The 19,632-nt window shown below is 35.9% G+C and overlaps 2 protein-coding genes and 1 non-coding gene across 8 annotated transcripts in view; 1 reads left to right on the top strand and 2 right to left on the bottom strand.

The window, feature by feature from the left end:
• Positions 1 to 740: 740 nt before the first annotated feature.
• RpS4 (ribosomal protein S4) lies at positions 741 to 3,116 on the bottom strand. The gene is made up of 6 exons (XM_012360478.2): positions 2,970 to 3,116; positions 2,292 to 2,550; positions 1,930 to 2,027; positions 1,677 to 1,848; positions 1,362 to 1,491; positions 741 to 935 (listed from the first exon to the last, which is right to left on the bottom strand). The coding sequence occupies exons 1-6, from the start codon at positions 2,970 to 2,972 to the stop codon at positions 809 to 811; spliced, it is 789 nt and encodes a 262-aa protein (XP_012215901.1). The 5' UTR covers positions 2,973 to 3,116; the 3' UTR covers positions 741 to 808.
• On the bottom strand, positions 2,097 to 2,233 carry LOC137001330 (small nucleolar RNA SNORA16B/SNORA16A family). The gene has a single exon (XR_010891393.1). It is a non-coding gene; the product is annotated as a small nucleolar RNA SNORA16B/SNORA16A family (small nucleolar RNA).
• Positions 3,117 to 3,529: 413 nt separating the features above from the next.
• Positions 3,530 to 19,632, top strand: part of LOC105668385 (protein FAM13A) — a 47,653-nt gene continuing 31,550 nt past the window's right edge. The window contains exons 1-6 of one of the 6 annotated variants that reach the window (XM_012360743.2): positions 3,530 to 3,670; positions 3,776 to 4,027; positions 14,407 to 15,257; positions 17,182 to 17,331; positions 18,446 to 18,827; positions 19,071 to 19,314. In XM_012360743.2, coding sequence (XP_012216166.1) covers positions 17,215 to 17,331; positions 18,446 to 18,827; positions 19,071 to 19,314 — 743 coding nt within the window. In that variant the 5' untranslated portion in view covers positions 3,530 to 3,670; positions 3,776 to 4,027; positions 14,407 to 15,257; positions 17,182 to 17,214. Of the gene's footprint in view, positions 4,028 to 8,784; positions 8,934 to 14,406; positions 15,258 to 15,589; positions 16,087 to 17,181; positions 17,332 to 18,445; positions 18,828 to 19,070; positions 19,315 to 19,632 lie in introns of those variants that run through there. The other 5 variants (XM_012360744.2, XR_001100092.2, XM_012360747.2 and 2 more) reach the window with 5 other exon arrangements.

The following is a 19,632-nucleotide window of genomic DNA, read 5'->3' on the forward strand; positions in this document are numbered from 1 at the left end:
TATGAAAAATAAATTTACTCACCGGACCGTATCTTTCGTTGCTGCAGTCCGTGGAACGACTCGTGTGAACCCCGATTTTTGATCTACTTCACCCGCTTCATATTCCCGGTAAGAAAGCTCAGTGATGTACGATTACAAACGTAAACAAACGCAATGCGATGAGAGTTCAAAATTTTCCTCGTTAATCTCGACATGAATTAACGCACACGATCTATTTTGAATAATTAAAATTTACGAAAAACGCATCCGCAATTTCGCACTGATCCACATTCACCGCGACTCCAAATGGACAAGGATCGAGCAAGTGTGCCACCGTACAAAAGAAACTAACACTGAGCATGCGTGCCACACATAGAAACAAATTCTGAGAAGCATGCGCGTTCTGTAAAATATTGCAGACATCGCGTTGTGAATCTGCATAATAAACTAATCTATGCCAAGTGTACCGCCAATGTAGCTGTATCCTGCTAATATAGATTTTTAATACAAATGCATTTATATATTGATATAAATATTATGCCAGTATTGTAGTACAAATATATAAAATTTGTATTATTCTAATACGCATTAATAAAAAAAAATAGCGATAATTTTGCGACATTGCATCACTAATTAAAAACTACTTTTTTAAACAAGTAACAAATTATTATAACAAATTAATCATAAGCTGGAAGGAATTAGCTGGAAGCTGGAAGCTGGAATTAAATATACGAGTGAATAGGCGAATAAACAGTAAAATATTACTAAAAATTGCCAAGAAGACCTTGGTTTATTGAATGTTTTGTTATTTTGTTGAAAATTTTTATTATTAATTCATTCCTTTGGCTGCTAATCTCTTGTCACGTTCCTCGGCAATCGTGAGTTTTACACCCTTATCTCTGGGCAAACTCACGTATGCCTTCGTGCCCTTGCCGATGATGAAGACGTTGTTCAACCTAGGTAAATGGTTTATATTACGAAAATAATGTAGATTAAACAATTGTTACGAAATATTAATTGTAAAGTGTTGTTTCCTTCTTGAATAATATAGAAAATATACTGCAACAATAATCAATGACTAATGTGAAGACACTCAAAGTATTGGTCACTTATTAAATAACATGTAATATTCACATATCATGATCTAGAAGATTCTGTACATTTCAAAAATCAAATAAAACTTTTAAATGCTTGTAAAAGCATAAAATAATTTGTAATATCTCAAAACAAAATTAAGGCAAAATATATGTTAAATCTAAATCTAAACCTAAACCATTTTATCATCAATATACTTTTCATAAAAAAATAAATTAAAACATTAACAAGTATTAAAAATTATGTAAAATAAAACTAAAAAAACTATAAGTTTTACTCTCGCGTACCTTGTGGCGAAGGTATGACCCTGGGCATCCTTTATATGACAGATATCAAAAGAACCAGGGTGACGTTCACGACTGACAACAGTCCCAACTCGACCCAAATTCCTTCCACCAGTAATCATGCAGAGATTACCTAGAAAGCGAAAAAAATATATTTAAGATCTTTATTTTCTAATATATATTCTCATTAATAATATATATATTGCATGAAATTCTTTTAATATTATTATTACTTTATTTTAATACCATTATTCTATTTTAATAATTATTATTTTAATGTATTGAGAAAAATTGAAAGATAAGTAGATGAATAATTACCGGAGTCAAATCTGATAGAATCCAAAATCTTGCCACTGGCAATATCCAAATGAATAGTGTCATTGACTTTTATAACAGGGTCAGGATATCGAATTGTTCTACCGTCGTGCGTAACTAAAAACGGTATTCCTTTGGGACCAGTCTGAACTCGCTTTACCTTGCACAATTTGTACTAAAATACAATATCATACATAGATGAGACACAATACTCATATTCAATAAGAGAGCAATATAAAATATCATATGCAATTACTTTGGCTTCTTCAGCGGTAATGCGGTGGGTGGTGAAACGTCCCTTAACGTCATAAATCAATCGGAAAAATTCACCGGTCTTCTCAATTGTAATAACATCTAAAAAAATTTAATTATAATATTATTAATTAATATTTATCCACATTTGTTCATTTCACTGTTATATGTTTTTGTAATCTTCTTGGGTAATACAGAAAGAATATGTAACTCAATCTGTGACCATAATAAAGATGTTTTACTATTGGCTACTTTTTGACTGCAATACTTAAGTAATTAAGAATATCACAGCTTCGATATAGCCTATTTTAATCACATTTCTCAAAAGATAAAATATAATATACACAAAATAGCAAATACACTTACCCATGAAACCAGCAGGATAATTAGGGTCAGTGCGAATCTTTCCATCAACCTTAATCAAGCGCTGCATCACAATTTTAGTAACTTCACAATTAGTCAAAGCATACTTCAATCTATTACGAAGAAAGATAACCAAAGGAAGTGATTCTCTGAGTTTATGTGGACCAGTGGATGGCCGGGGGGCATACACACCCCCGAGTTTGTCCAACATCCATGCTTTAGGTGCATTGAGACGCTTGAGATGCTTCTTTGGACCACGAGCCTAAAAGAGAAACATTTTATGAAGTTAAAATAAAATTAAGATAACATACATTCTTTGCAAATTTTAGGTTATATCCCAATTTAGGTTAGGTAATATTCGATTCAATCATTACTTAAATGAATTATGTTAATTATAATTCAAGCAAATTACAACTCTTGTACATCATAGAAGAATAATCCCAAAGTAATCGTAAAACAATAAATAATATTTGTAAAAGTCAAAAAAACGTTGAAATAAAACAAAGCAAAGCGATGTAGCAAAATAACACTATTGTTTCTCTAGCAATAAGACATACGATACATTTGATAAACACATCTTTGATCACAAAAAAATGTGCACTACCTATTTTTCGCGTGTATCGAAGAAATTTACTTCATATACGTGAGATGTAAGCGGATTTCATGACCGCAGCAACTTACCATGTTGGATTTCTAAACGGAAAAGGCACGAGGATCCACGTCGCGTACTCACATTAGGAAATATCTTCAACTGTAGTCGATAACTAACCTAAAACTACATGAGGTAATAGATAGGTAACCGAACATACAAATCCAAACCCAAGTTACTAGAAAAGCGAGAGTCTGATTGGTTGTCATTTTAAACACCGCCAAACTTCACATCGATGCAAGGAGGACTTTATGGCAAGTGGTAAGTATGCGCAGAAGAAATTTTGTGACGTAATTTGTATCGTAAATTTTGAATATATTTGGAAAATATATTATAAAATCTACTTAATTTCAAAAATATATTAATTTAAAGTATGCGTTATATAATAAATATAAGAGAGATTACATTAGGCTGATATATATACTTCATTAATACAAATAATAGGTTAATAGACAAACTAATTTGGCCAAATTAAAGTTGCAAAGTAAAATTAACAATAAATAAATGAATGTATATGCAATCGCAAGTTTCAGCGCGTCGATAAAAGAGTGACCACATCGGACGATCGGCCCAGATCGGTGGCTCTCTCGGTGGCTCAGGTCGATCTCCTTTAAACGCGCAAATGCAACAATATGGCGGATCGCGCTCCGGCGCCGGCACCGCTGTATATTTCGCAGTGACTTGCTTCGGCATTCGAAGTTGTTGAGGTCACGAAACTACGTGCGTAACGCAGGTACACACATAAGTGCATATACATACGTGCTCGCGCGTTGTTGATCTCTTTTTCTATCGAAAATAATTGTGTATTATTACTACGGATTTTCACGTTCCTGTGAAGCATCTACGACGCTCCTCATCGTAGCTGTTGCCGTCGTTCTCATCGTCAAATTCTTATCGATCAGCTATCCGTGCCAACAGCGATGTGCTTCCGTAGATGATGGAGTTGACGGAAACCAGCGACCTCCTTGCCGACCAAGTTATGTCCTCGCGTCATAATCGTTGCTGAGTAAGAGGAAGAATCTGTGTGTTGCTTGTCTAGAAGAGGACCAGCGACAACGCTTCGTGTCAGTCTGTCCAGTTTTGTGATAAGGTAAGTGTTGACTTAGAAAACATTACACGCTAACAAAAATATTGTAACCGTTGAACAAATGTAAATAAATTAGTATTGCATTGTATTAGTATAAATAAATTAGTAGGTTGTTTTGGGACACTATTAATAAAATGAAAAACGATTATAACAAAAAATGCTCAAATCACAGTCACAATATTTTTGACGTCATTCCTTCATCATTTTTTTTAATTGTGCATTATGCATTTTTATATTTAAAATGAAATGAAATAGAAGGTATCTGGGATGCATACAGGATGTATTTTTATTTTATTTTACTATTCCACGACCATAAGATATTTTTTTAATAAAAAAATGTCTTTTTATGGCCGTAACGATCTTTTCTTAGCTATAAGGTTAGCTGGTTATTGTTTATCTCATTTTGCCAATTTGTAATGGGATATTTTTAACGTATCGTACGTAATCGTACAATCAGCTTCAAATTATATTTCTCTTACTGTCCAATTATTAATTATTTGAAAGTATTTATTAACATTATAAAATAATGTAGGCTATATTAATTAAAACGTATCTACTTTGATTATTATTAGAAGTGCAATAATTAAACAACAAGGGAACATTATGGTCGGTAATAAATGAAGGAGAGGAAACGATTATTCTGAGAAATAAACGCGGAATAAATCTTTGTTACAATAATTCCTTTGATGTACTTATATAAATTAACGGACAATATATACTAAATACGGAATAGAATGCAATGTTATTGCGTCGAAGTTTCGAGATCGATTGCATATAGCATTTTAGTGCACATAGAATGTCAAAGACCGCATAGGCGATGCAATTAAGTGTCGCCCGTGTAGTCAGGAATTTCCGCGCCGCGTATGCTTTTCCGGAGATATCTCGTCGCGCACAGTTCGCTCCGCGATGTGAAATCGATCCGATCTGGATTACATCTTCGACCTGGATGCAGTATTTCTCCAGTAGTTCGCGGCATTCCTTTCACTTCGCTGACAAACGACTACGCGCCGACGATTGACAATTCGCAAATTATTGCGACTTTTTGCGGATTTATTTTTCTATTTTTTTTTTGTGCAAGAAAATTCTTGTTTTAACTTTCCCGACTTTCTCAACTATACCTCAAGAGTTTTTGAGCAAAATCAATGTAATGAATAAAGTTTTAACGATATAGAGATTTGTGTTCCGCATCTTGATTACTATAATATTTTCAAATTTCGCAGATAATTATCAATAATTTATTTATCAGTTATATTATTATTTTATCAACAATTATTTGAGAAAGTAAAAATTATCGTATTCATTAATTATAATTTATGCAATTTCCACGCTTCTTTCACGAATAGTTACGAACATTAATTATGTATGGAAAATAATCGGATGTCTGAAATGTTCATGCGATAATTGTTAATGAATGTCGATTAATCTCACGTTCGAGATGTATTCCTCATTATCTTGCATCGCGGAGCGTTATATGCAATCGATACATGCATGTCGTATGAAAAGCTCGCTATCCAAGTGACGGCATGTATATATGCATATATATATGCATGCGCTCGCTAGTTACGTGCATATGCGCAACGCTGCACGCCGGGGTCATTGTCCGTGTTCTATTCCCATCACTAATACATTCGCTGACAAGGAACGGCACAGCGTGCTTCAGGGTGAAACGGGGTTTTTCGCGAATGTGACACGCGAGATAAAAGTTTGTAGAAAACCTTTCTGCAAACTTTTAAGCGCTCATATATTTTGGCTTCCCTTTTTATCTGCTATTTTATTTTATTATCTTGCTAATTGAAATGACAATATACTGCTTTTAAAACTGCGAATAAAATTCTAAAAATAATAAAAAATACTGCTTATCTTGTTAGAGCTGGGAAATTGTATTTTTGTGAATGATAAATATTAGTCATTTTTTACATGAAAGAAATACAGCGATGGATGTTGCTAAATTTTGCTATTATCTAAATATTAGTAATATTATATATAATGATTAATATTATAATATAGATTATTATTGATATTTTTATCATGTATAATTAAAATATTTAATCACGTGTTGTTTATTTTTAGGTAATTTTCCTATCAAACAATGTCTTCAATCTATAATAAAGACATTGTTTCTTCCTTTGATAGGAAAATTTCCCAAAAATGAGCAACGTTTGATATTTTAGTGATTAATTGTACATGATAATAAATTATCGATCTCTGACTATGTTCTACCTCTCACTACGTTCTTAAAATTGTAAGATGATATTTATGAAATTAGAGAAATAAAGAGGGGAATATAAAAGGCCGGAAAATATCACGCAACGCAAAAGCATTGCTGCGTTGAAACTCAGAATGGTGAGGGGAATGAAGTCACGATTCCATTCATGGGATTCGTTGGCTTTAATGGGGTCTCGAGGACGAAAGGGAGAGCCGGAATCCCTTCCTACGCGAAAGGATCTGAAGTTGAAGGTCACGCATCCCCTCGCGAAAATTACGCAGTTTGAACGCAATCGATATTGGACGTTGTATGGAAGATCACATGTTCAAAATATATATCTTAACTTCAAAACCCTAGTTAGTTATTTGCAGTGAATCACAAGATAAAATGTGACGTACTGTAGCAAATCTTATTTTAGAAACAAATTTTATTAAAGTTTTTAGAAACTTTTACGCTTTAGTATAGAAGAACAATGTGTAATTTTTGAGATACTCTGTCTATACACTTATATAAATTTAATCGCTAAGCCGTGAGAAAGCTGTGGATTGATTAAATGAATAAGTAATTGCATTCATCGATTAATTAAATCATATGTTTCGTCCGAGTAAGAGAGCTATGTTTAGGCGATAAGATATCTAATTCATAAAGAGCTAATTCTCCGATGACATTATTCCTTCTTTAGCTTGTCAAATTGAACTTCATGTATAATTTTAATCGAGCAACAGACATAAAGTGTTCACGAATAATCATTGAAAAATCCACAATCCTAAGAAATCTATTTTCTTGAAATTCTCGTGAAAGTTGTGCGTTATTTGGAAAAAGTGCAGGATAGCACTTTGTTTTTTAAAATACAATGTTTGTTTTCTCGCTCCGAAAATATTTATGCAACGTATCGTAAACATACCTATATTTTAAACACAAAGTTGTGTATATAAAATGCAGATTGGTAAATACAAAGGATAATCTGTTACACGCGAGATATAATTTCGAGCATTAACGTCATATGCATGCTCTCGAAATAGCGACCATCCCCGACGATGATTGCACTCGGCGTGCATTCTGATTCCCGGTTAGTGCATCGGGTAGTTAAGATAGACGTCTCGTCTCGTGCGTCGTGTCCGAGCTATGCCATCGCGGGGATGGCGCGCAGTAAGCATCGTCCCTCCGCCTACTCATCCCGCCGCGTGCTCTTCTCGCTCCCTCAGCGATTGGGGCATGCTTACATTATGCATTTCCATCGGGCGAGCTCGTGTCGCTGTTTACCCACATACGCGCGACGTATAATCGTCAACAAACCCTCGGGCAACCCTCTGCGACCAGTGACCATCCCCCTTCGTCTCACCCTCGCCCACAATCCCTCCTTTAGGCTCGCTTAGATCCTCGATCCCTCTCTCGTTTGCCCTCTCCCTCCCTCGTCTGCCCTCCTCTACCTCGCGATTCACGTGACCGGGACAGTCTATTGATTCCTCGAGGGTAGTGCATGCGCCCTTGCGCACGCGATCTCTGCTGTCAAGGGGGTTTGTACACGGTGGAGGGGACGAGTTTGGAGGAAGTCCCGATGGAGGGGATGCCGGCGACGGGAAAAGCAGAGTGGTCGGGGAATATACGGTGCTGAGAAAGGGACGGAGAAAGAGAAAGAGAGAGAAAGAGACGGGGATAGTGGAAACTGGACGTCGTATTTTAGTCGTTTTTTATATATTTTTATGGTGATGTTATACTTTTATGTGATAGAGTGAAATGAGAGTGACCGCACGGATTGAAACGAAAATCGGGGGGAAATAAATAAATAAATAAGCGTGTGTTGTAAGCAGCTTTACATAAATGTCACATTATTTTGTTAACTATTACGTTACCTTTAGGGCAATTAATTATTTATATAATTGCAAAGAAGCAAAATTTCTCTAATTCTTTAAATCTGAAAATTTTCTCTCGTCAAGTATGACATATAAAATTGTTGCAATTTAATAACAGCATTTTAGAGTCGCTTTTTTGCAAATAAAATATTAATATTCCAAAATAAATATTTATATTCCTTGAAATTAATATTTCTGCTGCTATTTCAATTATTTTAAATGTGGAAATAATTAATCTAATCAGTGAATTATTGTTCTCTGCATTTTTTCAAAAATTATTTCTTTGTGATCGCAGTATTAAAAACCTTCAAATTTTTCTATATATATATATATAACATCTTTATCATTATTTGTAACTGCTATTATCTTAATCTCGTAATTTCTCTGATTTCATGGTCCAATTTTTTTTTACTTTCCTTTATTGCGTCGATCTGAATTTTATCATTTTTGGCTAATTTTTACTCTACTCTTTCCTAAATTTTTTAACATCCCTAACGAGTTAAGGGAACTCCATCCGGCAATCAACTGCGAATTTGTAGAATCTAGAACGTTCGACCGTTTCATTCGGGATATCGATGCGTATTCCATACGAAATTCGAGAGTTCTCTCGATCCCCATTGCCAGTCGGGGGAGGCAGCGTGCTCGGGCGCTAGTGAGGCGGTCAGGGGTTGCGAGGAGAAGGGTTGCGAGGAGGAGGGTCGCGAGGAGGAGGGTAGTGATGAAGGACGACGGAGAGAGAGAGCTACCGAGAATCGCGGCGGAGACTCAGTCTCATTTGTGTGGCGTCTGTGTCGCGATCAGCTTCTTCCGAAACGGTCGACATGACTTCCCTCATCACGCATATCATCAGGTACAATCAACAACGACACGATACGCGCGTTACATCCGAGTGCATCGCTGTTAAATTGCGTTCTCGATTCGCCGCTTGCTTGTGAAAACATCACTTTAGCTCGTTTCACATCATTGGTTTTCTTTTTTTTAAGATTTATTGTGCACAGAATGTCTCAGCAGGAAAGGTCGACGATGACAGAGTTCTCGTGAATAAGAAAAAGTTCTTGTGAACGAATTTGCGATTGAAAGCTGAGCTTTCGGGAACGCGTAAGTTTGAGGAAACGTGTTGTTTCCGCATCGATATACAAATGCTTATGTTTTCTAACCGTCGCCACTGAACTGTGTTCGGGAAATACTATCACCCCTTACAATATCGACTTTTCCTCTTGGGACTCTGTGTTTGCTGCAATACCGTTCTATCGTCTCGATACGTGGAATTTTTTAAATTTTTATATATCTGTGAAATTAAATTTACAAAATTTATATATACTCCAAAATTAATCTACGAAATTCTTTTAAGCCAGATACTTCTTTGTAGAGCGGCGTTTTCGGACGTAATTTTCAGAGAGTAGTTTCTGCCCCTGTTTACTATCCGAGTCAAGTGACGCAGCTTTGCGTAATTACAATTAACTTTTTCCACAATTAGCGACCTTCTTTCACCATTGATCGTGGATAATTTAGCGACTATTTTTGTTAAATGCGGTATCGGAAAAAACTAATTCACCACTACAAATGACATTTGGTATCGACAACTGCGCAAAACGCCGAAATTGTGTTAAGTGCAAAAGGGTCATGCAGACATGAAAGTGATGTAGATTTAAAATTGAATCAACCAATGTGGCACATTTCTGCGCTATTTTATCGATATTGTGAATAGAGCTGTATAATATATTATAAAATAACAGTGTATTTATTTCGTTACGTACAGAGCTATATATAATCTGGAAAAAATTGTCTATATTAATTTCCAGTATTTTGCAATAAAAGTAGAAGATAAATTTTAAACAGAGATGATGCAATTGGATCTGAATAACCGATAACGTTTTCTTCGCGATCGAGCTGAAAGTAAATCAATCCGGATGTGCGTATATTAGTGTCGAGATAGCGATCTAGAAGAAAAAGGAACGCTTCTCTTGCTATCGTTGCGTAATGTGGCAATGATAAAACGCGTCGAGTGAAACGCGCGAGCGGAAGTGGTCGCGGATCGTTATGTCGCACTTGTCGATGCATCGAGATTGCGTTTCGTCGCGCGTAGCTGTAAGTGACCTCGATATAACGTCCGTTAACCCCGTGCCGTGCTGTAAGGTATCGTTTAAAGACAGATATGAAGTATCTCGATATACATTTGATGTAACTAAGGGGGAAAAAATCTCTTCTTGAAGCAAAGCCTCTTTTTTTTATATAGAAAAAAATTGCATTAAAAAATATAGGCGCACAACAACGGACACGTTGTGTCGGGCTGACGGAATTCGATTTCTTCTCGGTGGTTACATAAAAACGTGCGGTTGTTGCTAAGCGCAAAGCGCTACCTCCCATCGAGGCGCAGGTGCAAGGGTCGAGACACAATGAACTATAAAAACGAAATATGAAGATAAGATATGAAGAACGCGAAGAAAAGGATGGAACAGATATAAGAATTGCGATACGCAAAAGAGTTTTCAAGAGATATATTATATATATATATATATATACACAATATATGAGGCGTCCAGAATTAGAATTCATTAATTTATAATTAGCAGTTGGTTTGAAAATATTTTTCTCTTATTTTCTTTTATATCTTACAAGATTTATTTGTTTTCTTATTTTCGACGATTTGCAAATTTTGCTTAAAATGCTCGTAACTTGTAAAATCTTAAGTTATGTTTGTTCTTCGCAATGCGCAAAGTTTGCTTCATGTTTTAGCTTTTATGAATTATTTGAACCGTTCTGAATTATAAGATGTTATCGAGACACACGTTACATTTATTTTTTTTAATTCTATTTCTTGCATTTATATTTCATTTCTTTCTTCACATTTTGATGTTTTTATATAAATTGATGAGAAATACATACGAGGAATTATTTGTATTACTAATTCAAACACAAGTGCACGTCCTGCGTCTCGCACTCGACGTTTCGCGAAGGTGCATTTCGTTTGATCGGCACGTCATTAGCCGAGGGAACGCTGGCTCTTCCGCCGTACGAAATTAAACGCTCATTCCATTTGCCCTCGCGGAAAATATCGATCGTAGACACACTACACGGGCATGCACCGCCGAGTTGATGCACGCACAGATATCTTGCAAGCTAGCGAATCGATCGGTGTGCGAATCTTTCCACTGGACTAGATGCATTAGGTCACTGTTCTCGAGCCGGTCTCCCGTTTCATATGTCGATAATATTCAATAGACGCATATACAAAGAATATTGTATCCATAGATAAAAAATATTAAAATACAGAAGACTTAATATTTAGAACACAAGATTAATTTTTTAGATTTGATTTTGGCTGAGAAATTAATTAAAATTAGAAATAGAAGAAATAATAGTCTCTAAATTTGTGAACACAAATCAATGCAGTTTCCACATTTCTCATTTATTGATTTAGCGTTTACTACGCAGTTCTTTCACTCTAACACTTGATTACTTGCGGAATCATGATTATCAATTTTCGCTGTGTCTTTAAATTAGAATCTTGTTTGTCTGACACGAAGACATTTTTTATTAAGCAAGGAATGAACAAACAACGTTTTGCTAACTTTGCACTGCGGATACAAGCGCAATTTTGCTGAATTCGGTGGAACATAGTGCGCATTTCACGAAGTTTCGTGCCAAACAGTATAGCACATGAGGCATACGTTGAGAGTGACGTAATCTTTTATGTGTTTTCGTATTGCATCTTTTTTGCAATTTGCGAATACTTTTGTATTTGTCGTTATTATGTAAGATCCATAGACAATTTGCGATTTGCAAGGTTTTACAGATATTATCGCTTGTTGTTTTAAACTTTGATTTGTAGATTATTTAAATGATCATTAAATACCACTTGTAACACTGTGAAACTTTGTTGCTAAATTCAGCTACTAAACTATACATTTTCTGCACAGTTTATGAATATTATATCCCTGCAAATATTATTTTACGTGTAACGCAGCTATCAAAGTACCAAGCGATTTAGATTCACGAAAAAGTCAAGCGGTTTTACGCGAATTTTATTCTCACTTGATTAACAAAAACTACGCGACATTTCTCACTTTTTTTCAACGCTACAGAGAAAGAGATAAAAGGCGGTATTATATAATACGAGTGATTTATTTTGAAAGTTGTGTGGATCAGTCTTTCTGAAAATCTTGATAAAAGCGAATAAATTTTAAATTCCTTTAAAAAGAAAATAACTGTGAATAATTCTTTTTAAAAAATGCAATAGCTCAAGCTTTCGAGAAAAGCTCATTTTTATTTTTGAATCTCTCACAGGCACGTTAAATATATATTTGATATCTAATATTAATATATTAATATTCTAGTAATCATAAAAATAAATTAACAATTTAATTTTTTATATTTTTAGTAAATTGTAACGCAAATTAATAATATATTCTAATAGAATTGCGTAGTTTAAAGTTTACGATTTCCAACTGAGCCGAATTCGTTGTTCTCATAAAACGTACAGAAATAAACGGCTCATATTTGTCTTCAAGAGTATACATATGTAATTGTTGCTAGGTTGCATGTGATGATGAGCATTGTAAATGAACAAATGATGGTATTAATTAATGAGATTAAATTCGTATACGAGCGTTAATTAATTCATAAGCTGTCGTGTGTACTGTAAAGCCTGATAGTCGCGATTAATTATATACTCTACTGGAAAATGCATTAACGTCGATTCGTCGCTATGTAATGTCTCTGCAAAATCAACATATCCGCAATTCTCACTTCACATATATTAATAAATTAATTAACTCGGCGGAAGCGCTATTTAGAAGGCTGAATTTATTAAAGCGCGATGCGAATAATTTCTTTGAATATGTTGCGTTGCGGAAGAACAATTTATAATCGGAAGGTGCAAAAATCGACAAAATGTATTTTTCAATGTCCCTCTTGATCACGATTTCCCAAATGTAGTCGTAATCTGCAGGAACTGGATACGCTAAGCGAATTAGAGAGCGTAATTAAATTGGGCCGTATTACGCGCCCGGTTTCGGATTAGATACGATCTTATGGCTTCCACGTCATAAAGTGTTACATTATTCTTACAACATGCTTTAATGCGATTTAATATTTTTGTAATATATAGAACATTTATAAGGAACTTGACAATTTTTTTAATTATATGTATATATTTTATAAAACGATAGCAGCAAAAAGAGCCCAGACCGCTAGATTTTAGTGCAAACGAACTTGTGTTATAAAAACCATTAATGTACGAATGTTTGAACCTGTCATCAGGCTACCCTCAGGCAAACCAAATATAATTTATACACAAGATTTGTTGCAGGATTAATGAAAAATGTTAACTTATTAAAAGTGATGTGGTCCATAATAATGTTCGTCGATTTGTCAAATAAGAAATGGAAGAGAACGGTAAGATAAGTTACTAGTTTAATAGTTAGATTGTTAATATCGACACTACAACTATGATAGTTAAGAAATACGTTAACATTTTTCATTAATCCTGCAACAAATCTTGTGTACAAATTACATTTGGTTTGAATCCATATCTTATTGTAAATAATCAACTTGCGTTTTCATAGGTAAATTATTTATTCGACACTGAGAATAGCCTGATGACAGGTTGCAACGTTTGTATATTAATGGTTTTTATAACACAATACAAGTTCGTTCGCACTGAAACTTAGCGGTCCGGCTCCTTTTGCTGCTATCATTTTATAATTTTGTTATTTATTGAGCCTTGTCATTTTTAATTTTAATGTATATATTTTCTTTATGCCGAATAAATTTTACTATTTACATAAATGTAAATATTAAATTGTATGAAAAAGACTGTTAATGAAGCATTGCATTATATAGATTGCTTTTTATCGAAAATATTTAATTGTTCGCGTTCACAAGTTAATGGCTTATTATGCATGTCAAATATATACATAATGCAGTTATGCATGCCATATATTGCGCGCGCAAAAATAGCGCCGAAACTTTACACAGACATAAATTATTTGAAATATATGTCACGCATTAAGAGCTATTATCATAGCACGTACAGCCGACTGTGTTAACGTCAAATTATGCGGCGCAGAAAGCGCTAATTGATATCAAGCCCAAAAGTTAAACGGCCCGGCGCGTATTTTCGTATATGAAGACAAATATTTCATGAACGGTGTTGTGAAAGATATTTTGTTTAAATAAATGCACAAATATAAGTATTTGCACAAGGAATATTTACATACCAATAACTCAAAATGTATCCAGAGACATTTTATGCCACTGCGCATCTTCCCCGCGCGTAGTCGCGAATCTTTTTAACAACCCTTTTCATTTTTTGCTTTCAGAGCGTAGCGGGCGCAGTAAGGGCCCGAGCAGGAGATACGTAGACCATGCCAGGGCCAGGGGCGGAGTGGTGACCTAGACCTCATCCCTCGGCTCCGACCCTCGATGCTTACGCTACGATTGGTGTCGACTCACTTCCTGAAGCAACCATAGGCAGTGCCCTTCGCCTTAGTGAAAGGGCTCGATGCGATGTGCCGTGATAGGGACATGAACCCAGAACTAGTCGAGTCGCACGATCTCCGTTTAACGCCGTCGTCGTCGTCGTCGTTACCGTCGGCGTCGTCGTCGCCGTCGCCGTCGTCGTAAAAATAAAGACTCGGTTGTTCGAAATTTTCACGTGCACACAAGAAGGACTTCTACTCCGACGGCCCTTCCATCTTTCTCTCTGTCTGTCTCTCTCTCTCTCTCTCCTTTTTTCTTTCTTTCTCTCTCTCTCTCTCTCTCTCTCTGTCGCTGCGGCGAAATCGTTCTCGCTCTGGCGCACACACATACACACACGTACACATATATACACCACGCACCCCCACGAGTCGTTCCTTACCCTCCAATCACAAAGACGAAGCAGAACGACTTCTCTCTTTAGTGTTTTCAAGATAAATTAAAGTCCCGACGGACGAAACGGACGAGGAAGTGTGTATATGGTATCGCGTGCGGTACTCGGTACTCGCGGTATTCGGTATAAACCCGTGATCCGGCTGGCTCGAAGGAGCACGAGATCATAACTCGGAAGAGACGACATTACCAGTACGTATTCACGGTGAATCCAGACGAAGGGAAGGAAGAGCAGGACGAGACAGCTGCCACGCTGAACTCGGTGTACATCAACCTGTGGAGGGTTGCGAGAGAGTGTATTGTGAGTGTTTCTCTTTAACGATTGCCTTGTAATAGCACGCGTGTTCTCGGGATGCTTGATAAAAGCGTGGTGAATTATAAACGCGATTATAAATAAATTACCAGTTAATATTGTCAAATATTCACTGGTTATTAATCAATGTGTAAAGCAGGAAAACGTAGTTTTAATCAAAATGGACATAACATTTATGTTCACAATATTAAGAAATCTTATACTTACTTCAAACATAACATGATATTATCGTTTTTTACTAGCATTTTTTTTATCAAACATCCTGCGGTTACTCAATGATATACTTGAGATGATTAAAATATCATAGTGTTTAGGTATTTAATGAAAAACTTAATGAAAATTACAATAAGTTTCTTGTTTCTAAAAGAACATAGGGAGATAGAAATAAACAAGATTGATAATCTTCTTTCAAGCCGAGATTATCTTTAGATTTCGGCTTTATCGAGGAACTTTGTAAAAAAAGCGCCAGTGCTTTAAATAGCAAACGTTCCAAACATTGCAACGGAATTTAAAAAACGGCACTTTGCAATAATGTTCCAATTTACGTCATAAATTTGGCGTGTCGACGATTAACGGATTAAAGCTGTACATATATGTCGGAGTGCACACAGGAATTTCGACGCATTTGTCCCCTCGTTTACGTAATCGCAAAATTTTGGCACAATTTTGGTGCAAGTGCATGAGTAATCTCGTTCGCGCGAAATTTCCTCGGGTGTGCGATCAGTCGCGTACGAGCATCATCAGCGATCATTAACCGTCTCGTAATCGTTCCTCGAAATTGCGCACCTTTCTCTCGCAACTAAAAAGCAGCGACAAGGTAAATTAATCGACCGCGTATCGGTTATCGGTGCAACGGTCGGCGAGTTATTTTTGATAGCGCGCTTTGTGTCACTACATAAAACTTATGTTGTGGAAAAATGCAATTACCTATCCGAGAAACTTGTTAGTCATCGAGAAGACTCGTCCGTCTTTGATGAATTATTTCTTGCTCGGTTTGCATAATAAAATACGCAGCTAAAAAAAAAATTTTTATAATTACGTCGTTTTATAATAACGTGGAATAATTAAGCAAGACAGCAAAGTTAAAGCGATTTTTTAAAGAATTTCAAAGATTTTATCTCTGAGGAATAGGACACTGACTTCAGATGATTAATATGCATTTGTGCTACTGTAATGTAACCGCAGTTTACGGACGCAGCATTTTATTTTTATCATAATAAAGTATGTTGATGACAGAGCGAGGGCGACGACATTTACGGTTCATTTATTTGAGCTGAGCTTTTTCTGTGTTATAAAATACGCGTTCTTCATCGCCCGCCGCTCATTGATCGCTTGCGAAAATATTGAAATTACCTCACGATTGTTCTGCCAATGTCAGTGCACTGACGTGCTATTCTCCAGCATGATTGTGCAAATGACACGACAATTACCTCGCATTAGAACGATATAAAGCATTCAATCCTTTGTCAAAAAGAAACTAGCTGAATTTGTTTCTATTTTCGCAGACTATTTTTATTGTCTAAAAAAACCACTTTTGTCTATTTTAATATTTATTTACTTATATTTCAATACCACGCGAATATCAGAAGTAAATTTTCGAAATATTTATGTTGCTTCGGTAAATTTTCTTAGTTTCTAGATTTTAGATAAATTTGATTTTCTAGATTTTGATAAATAATTCTAGTTTTAAAGAAATTAATCGTTCTTTTTTTTATCGCAAAAGAATACGATCCTCGACATTTAGAAAATTTGTCACTTTTATTTTCTATTCAACCGTGAGATATAAGCCACAATCGGGGATTGTATTCAAAGACAAAAATGATGATAGTGAATGACGAGCTTTTAAATGGTCGTCGTCTCACACGTCAGCGCATATCGTACGTCTTACAAGTTTCCTTGTCGCTTTTGTCAGTGCGGCGGCGGGTCGCGGTGCAGACAAAGTGGGATGAGACGCCCTCAGCAAGAACATCTCCATCATCATCACCACCACCATCATCACCATCACCACCATAATCATGGATCCTCAGCAAGCCCCACGTGCTCTCGTCAAGCGCACGATAAGGTAATCTTTCTTTGGCGCTTATTTCACTACTACATTTAACGTATAGTATCACAACTTTGCGTTTCAATGCCTCATTACAATCAGTTGCTTTAATAATTCTAGACTAAAAAATAATTGAGCGTGTGTGTTTTTACAAAAAAAAAATATTTTGCGAAATATATATATTTTAATAAATACTACATTTATTAGAGATTAATTTTAATGTTGTTAACTATTCTAGTAATATTGCTAAAAAAAGATATATATATATATATATATATAAAAGAAACTATAATAATTTATTATTTAATTAGATTTTTATCTTTCTCAGCTTTTTAACTGCCGCGCTTTTATGTTTATTGATTTGTAAGTCATGCAAATTACTCCGCAGTTTCTATCTGTAATAGCTATTTTTATCTTAATACATAGACAATGGGTTATGGCAGTTCTCGTTCTACATTTGAAATACGGCTATAGAAACTTTCCGGTTCTTCTACTGCGTCGAGAATGTAGCTTCTATCTAGTCGTTACTCCACTTTGTCGATGTACTGTCTTTTCAGCTGTTAACGGGCGTTTGTCGATTACGCTTTCTCGTTCCCTGCCACTCGACTAATCATTTATACAACTTGTATAAATGTCGGAAATATCAATTGCCGCCCGATACTCGGCAAAGTAAACCGCGCAAAATGAATGTAAAACATACGCTGCTTAAATAAAAGAGAATAGGAAAAGATAATAAGTGTAGAGATAATAAAATGTGACAGACAGTAGATATACATACATACATATATATATATATATATATATATATATATATATATATATATATATATTTATATATATATATTGGATATAAGAATGATATCTTTTTCAACAACTGAACTATTAAGAAAATTTAATATTGATTTTATTTAATGTACAACTGTTGATCCAATTATTAATATTAGTACACAATTAATATTGATAAATAATAAATAAGAATGTTATTATTATGTGTTATATGTTATTTGCCAATTAAAATACTGCATGCAAATAATTTCTTTCAATTGCATGTATTTGGAAACGTGCTAAATTTCTAGGCGGCTTAACGATTCTCGAATTCAATATGACGAAATCAGCGCCTCTCGCATTGCAGGACGAGTCTCGTCTCGCTCGCGTAAAGCGCGTTCTGGCCGGTTCGCTGCTGGGCCGCGGCGCGGGCACCAGCAGGATCTTTGGCACTCGGCTGGAGCTAGTCGAGTCATACCACGACACGGGCGTACCGTACGTGGTGCATCGACTATGCAGTTACATCGAGACTCACGGTTTCCAGAGCGCGGCGGTGTTCCGTCTGTCGGGCGGCAATCCCCGACTGGCGGAGCGGTTGAGGGTGGCTTTTGAACGGCGGGGCGACGCCGATCTGGAAGCAGCCGGGTGCCCGCCGACCGCCGCGACCCTCCTTCGTCAGTACCTGAAGGAACTACCGCAGCCCGTCGTTCCCTCCACCGTTGTTGGCAGATTACTCAACCTACATGCTCGTAAGAGCTTTTATTCTATCCCTTTTTTAAAGATAATTTCGAATTTTATTTTTAAACAAGACTTTATTTTTGGAAACAATTGAAAATAGGACATTTAAACATTACTCTGAAATGGTTCAAAAATTAAACATTGTTGTAACATTTTAATATATTGAAAGAAAACTTTACTAATAAATTACTATTTTGATTTGAACCTACATCACCTCTCGTTTAATAGTTTTTGTAAAAATATTTTATGCGCAGAGAACTACGCGAACGATCATGATTCTTGGATCACGTCGACGAAGGAGTTGCTGTCGACTCTGCCGTCCTCACATTATCATCTGCTCGGGTACCTGGCGATTTATCTTAGCCGGTACGAGGCGCGACACGGACGCAGCGCCGGTGTCTGCGGTGTTTTCGCACCTGTCATCCTGCCTCACGTGCCGCCAGCGACTACCCTCCTGCGGGACATCCTTGCCGAGGCGTTAGTGTTGTTTCCCGATTGGTGAGTGATATATGATGATTCTTTTAGCATGATTATTCAAGAATACCTGCGAAAAAATGTAGGCATTTGCGTGAAGTTTGCGTAACACTTTGACAACAGATACGAGCGATATGTCTATTTGTGCTTCACTTATTTCGATCGTTAGTGTACTCTTCCTAATTTTAGAGCCATTAGAGCGCATACGATTAGTTCTACAAACGAGAAAAATAGTTATCAAGGTTGGTAAAAATGTACATAACTAAAACCGACGTGCATTGCGAAATAAAAATGGTAGAAATTTTATAAAGTTTAAATAAAACGTAAAATTTATTTTTTTAA

The sequence above is a fragment of the Linepithema humile genome, chromosome 7 (genome assembly GCF_040581485.1).
Source record: "Linepithema humile isolate Giens D197 chromosome 7, Lhum_UNIL_v1.0, whole genome shotgun sequence".
Taxonomy (NCBI): domain Eukaryota; kingdom Metazoa; phylum Arthropoda; class Insecta; order Hymenoptera; family Formicidae; genus Linepithema; species Linepithema humile.

Excerpts from the sequence above, each read along its gene's own strand:
- RpS4 (XM_012360478.2), bottom strand. Across the intron at positions 2,028-2,291 it reads TTATCCTGCTGGTTTCATGG|ATGTTATTACAATTGAGAAG; the intron begins GTAAGTGTATTT and ends AAATTTTTTTAG. Across the intron at positions 936-1,361 it reads GGTCATACCTTCGCCACAAG|GTTGAACAACGTCTTCATCA; the intron begins GTACGCGAGAGT and ends CCATTTACCTAG.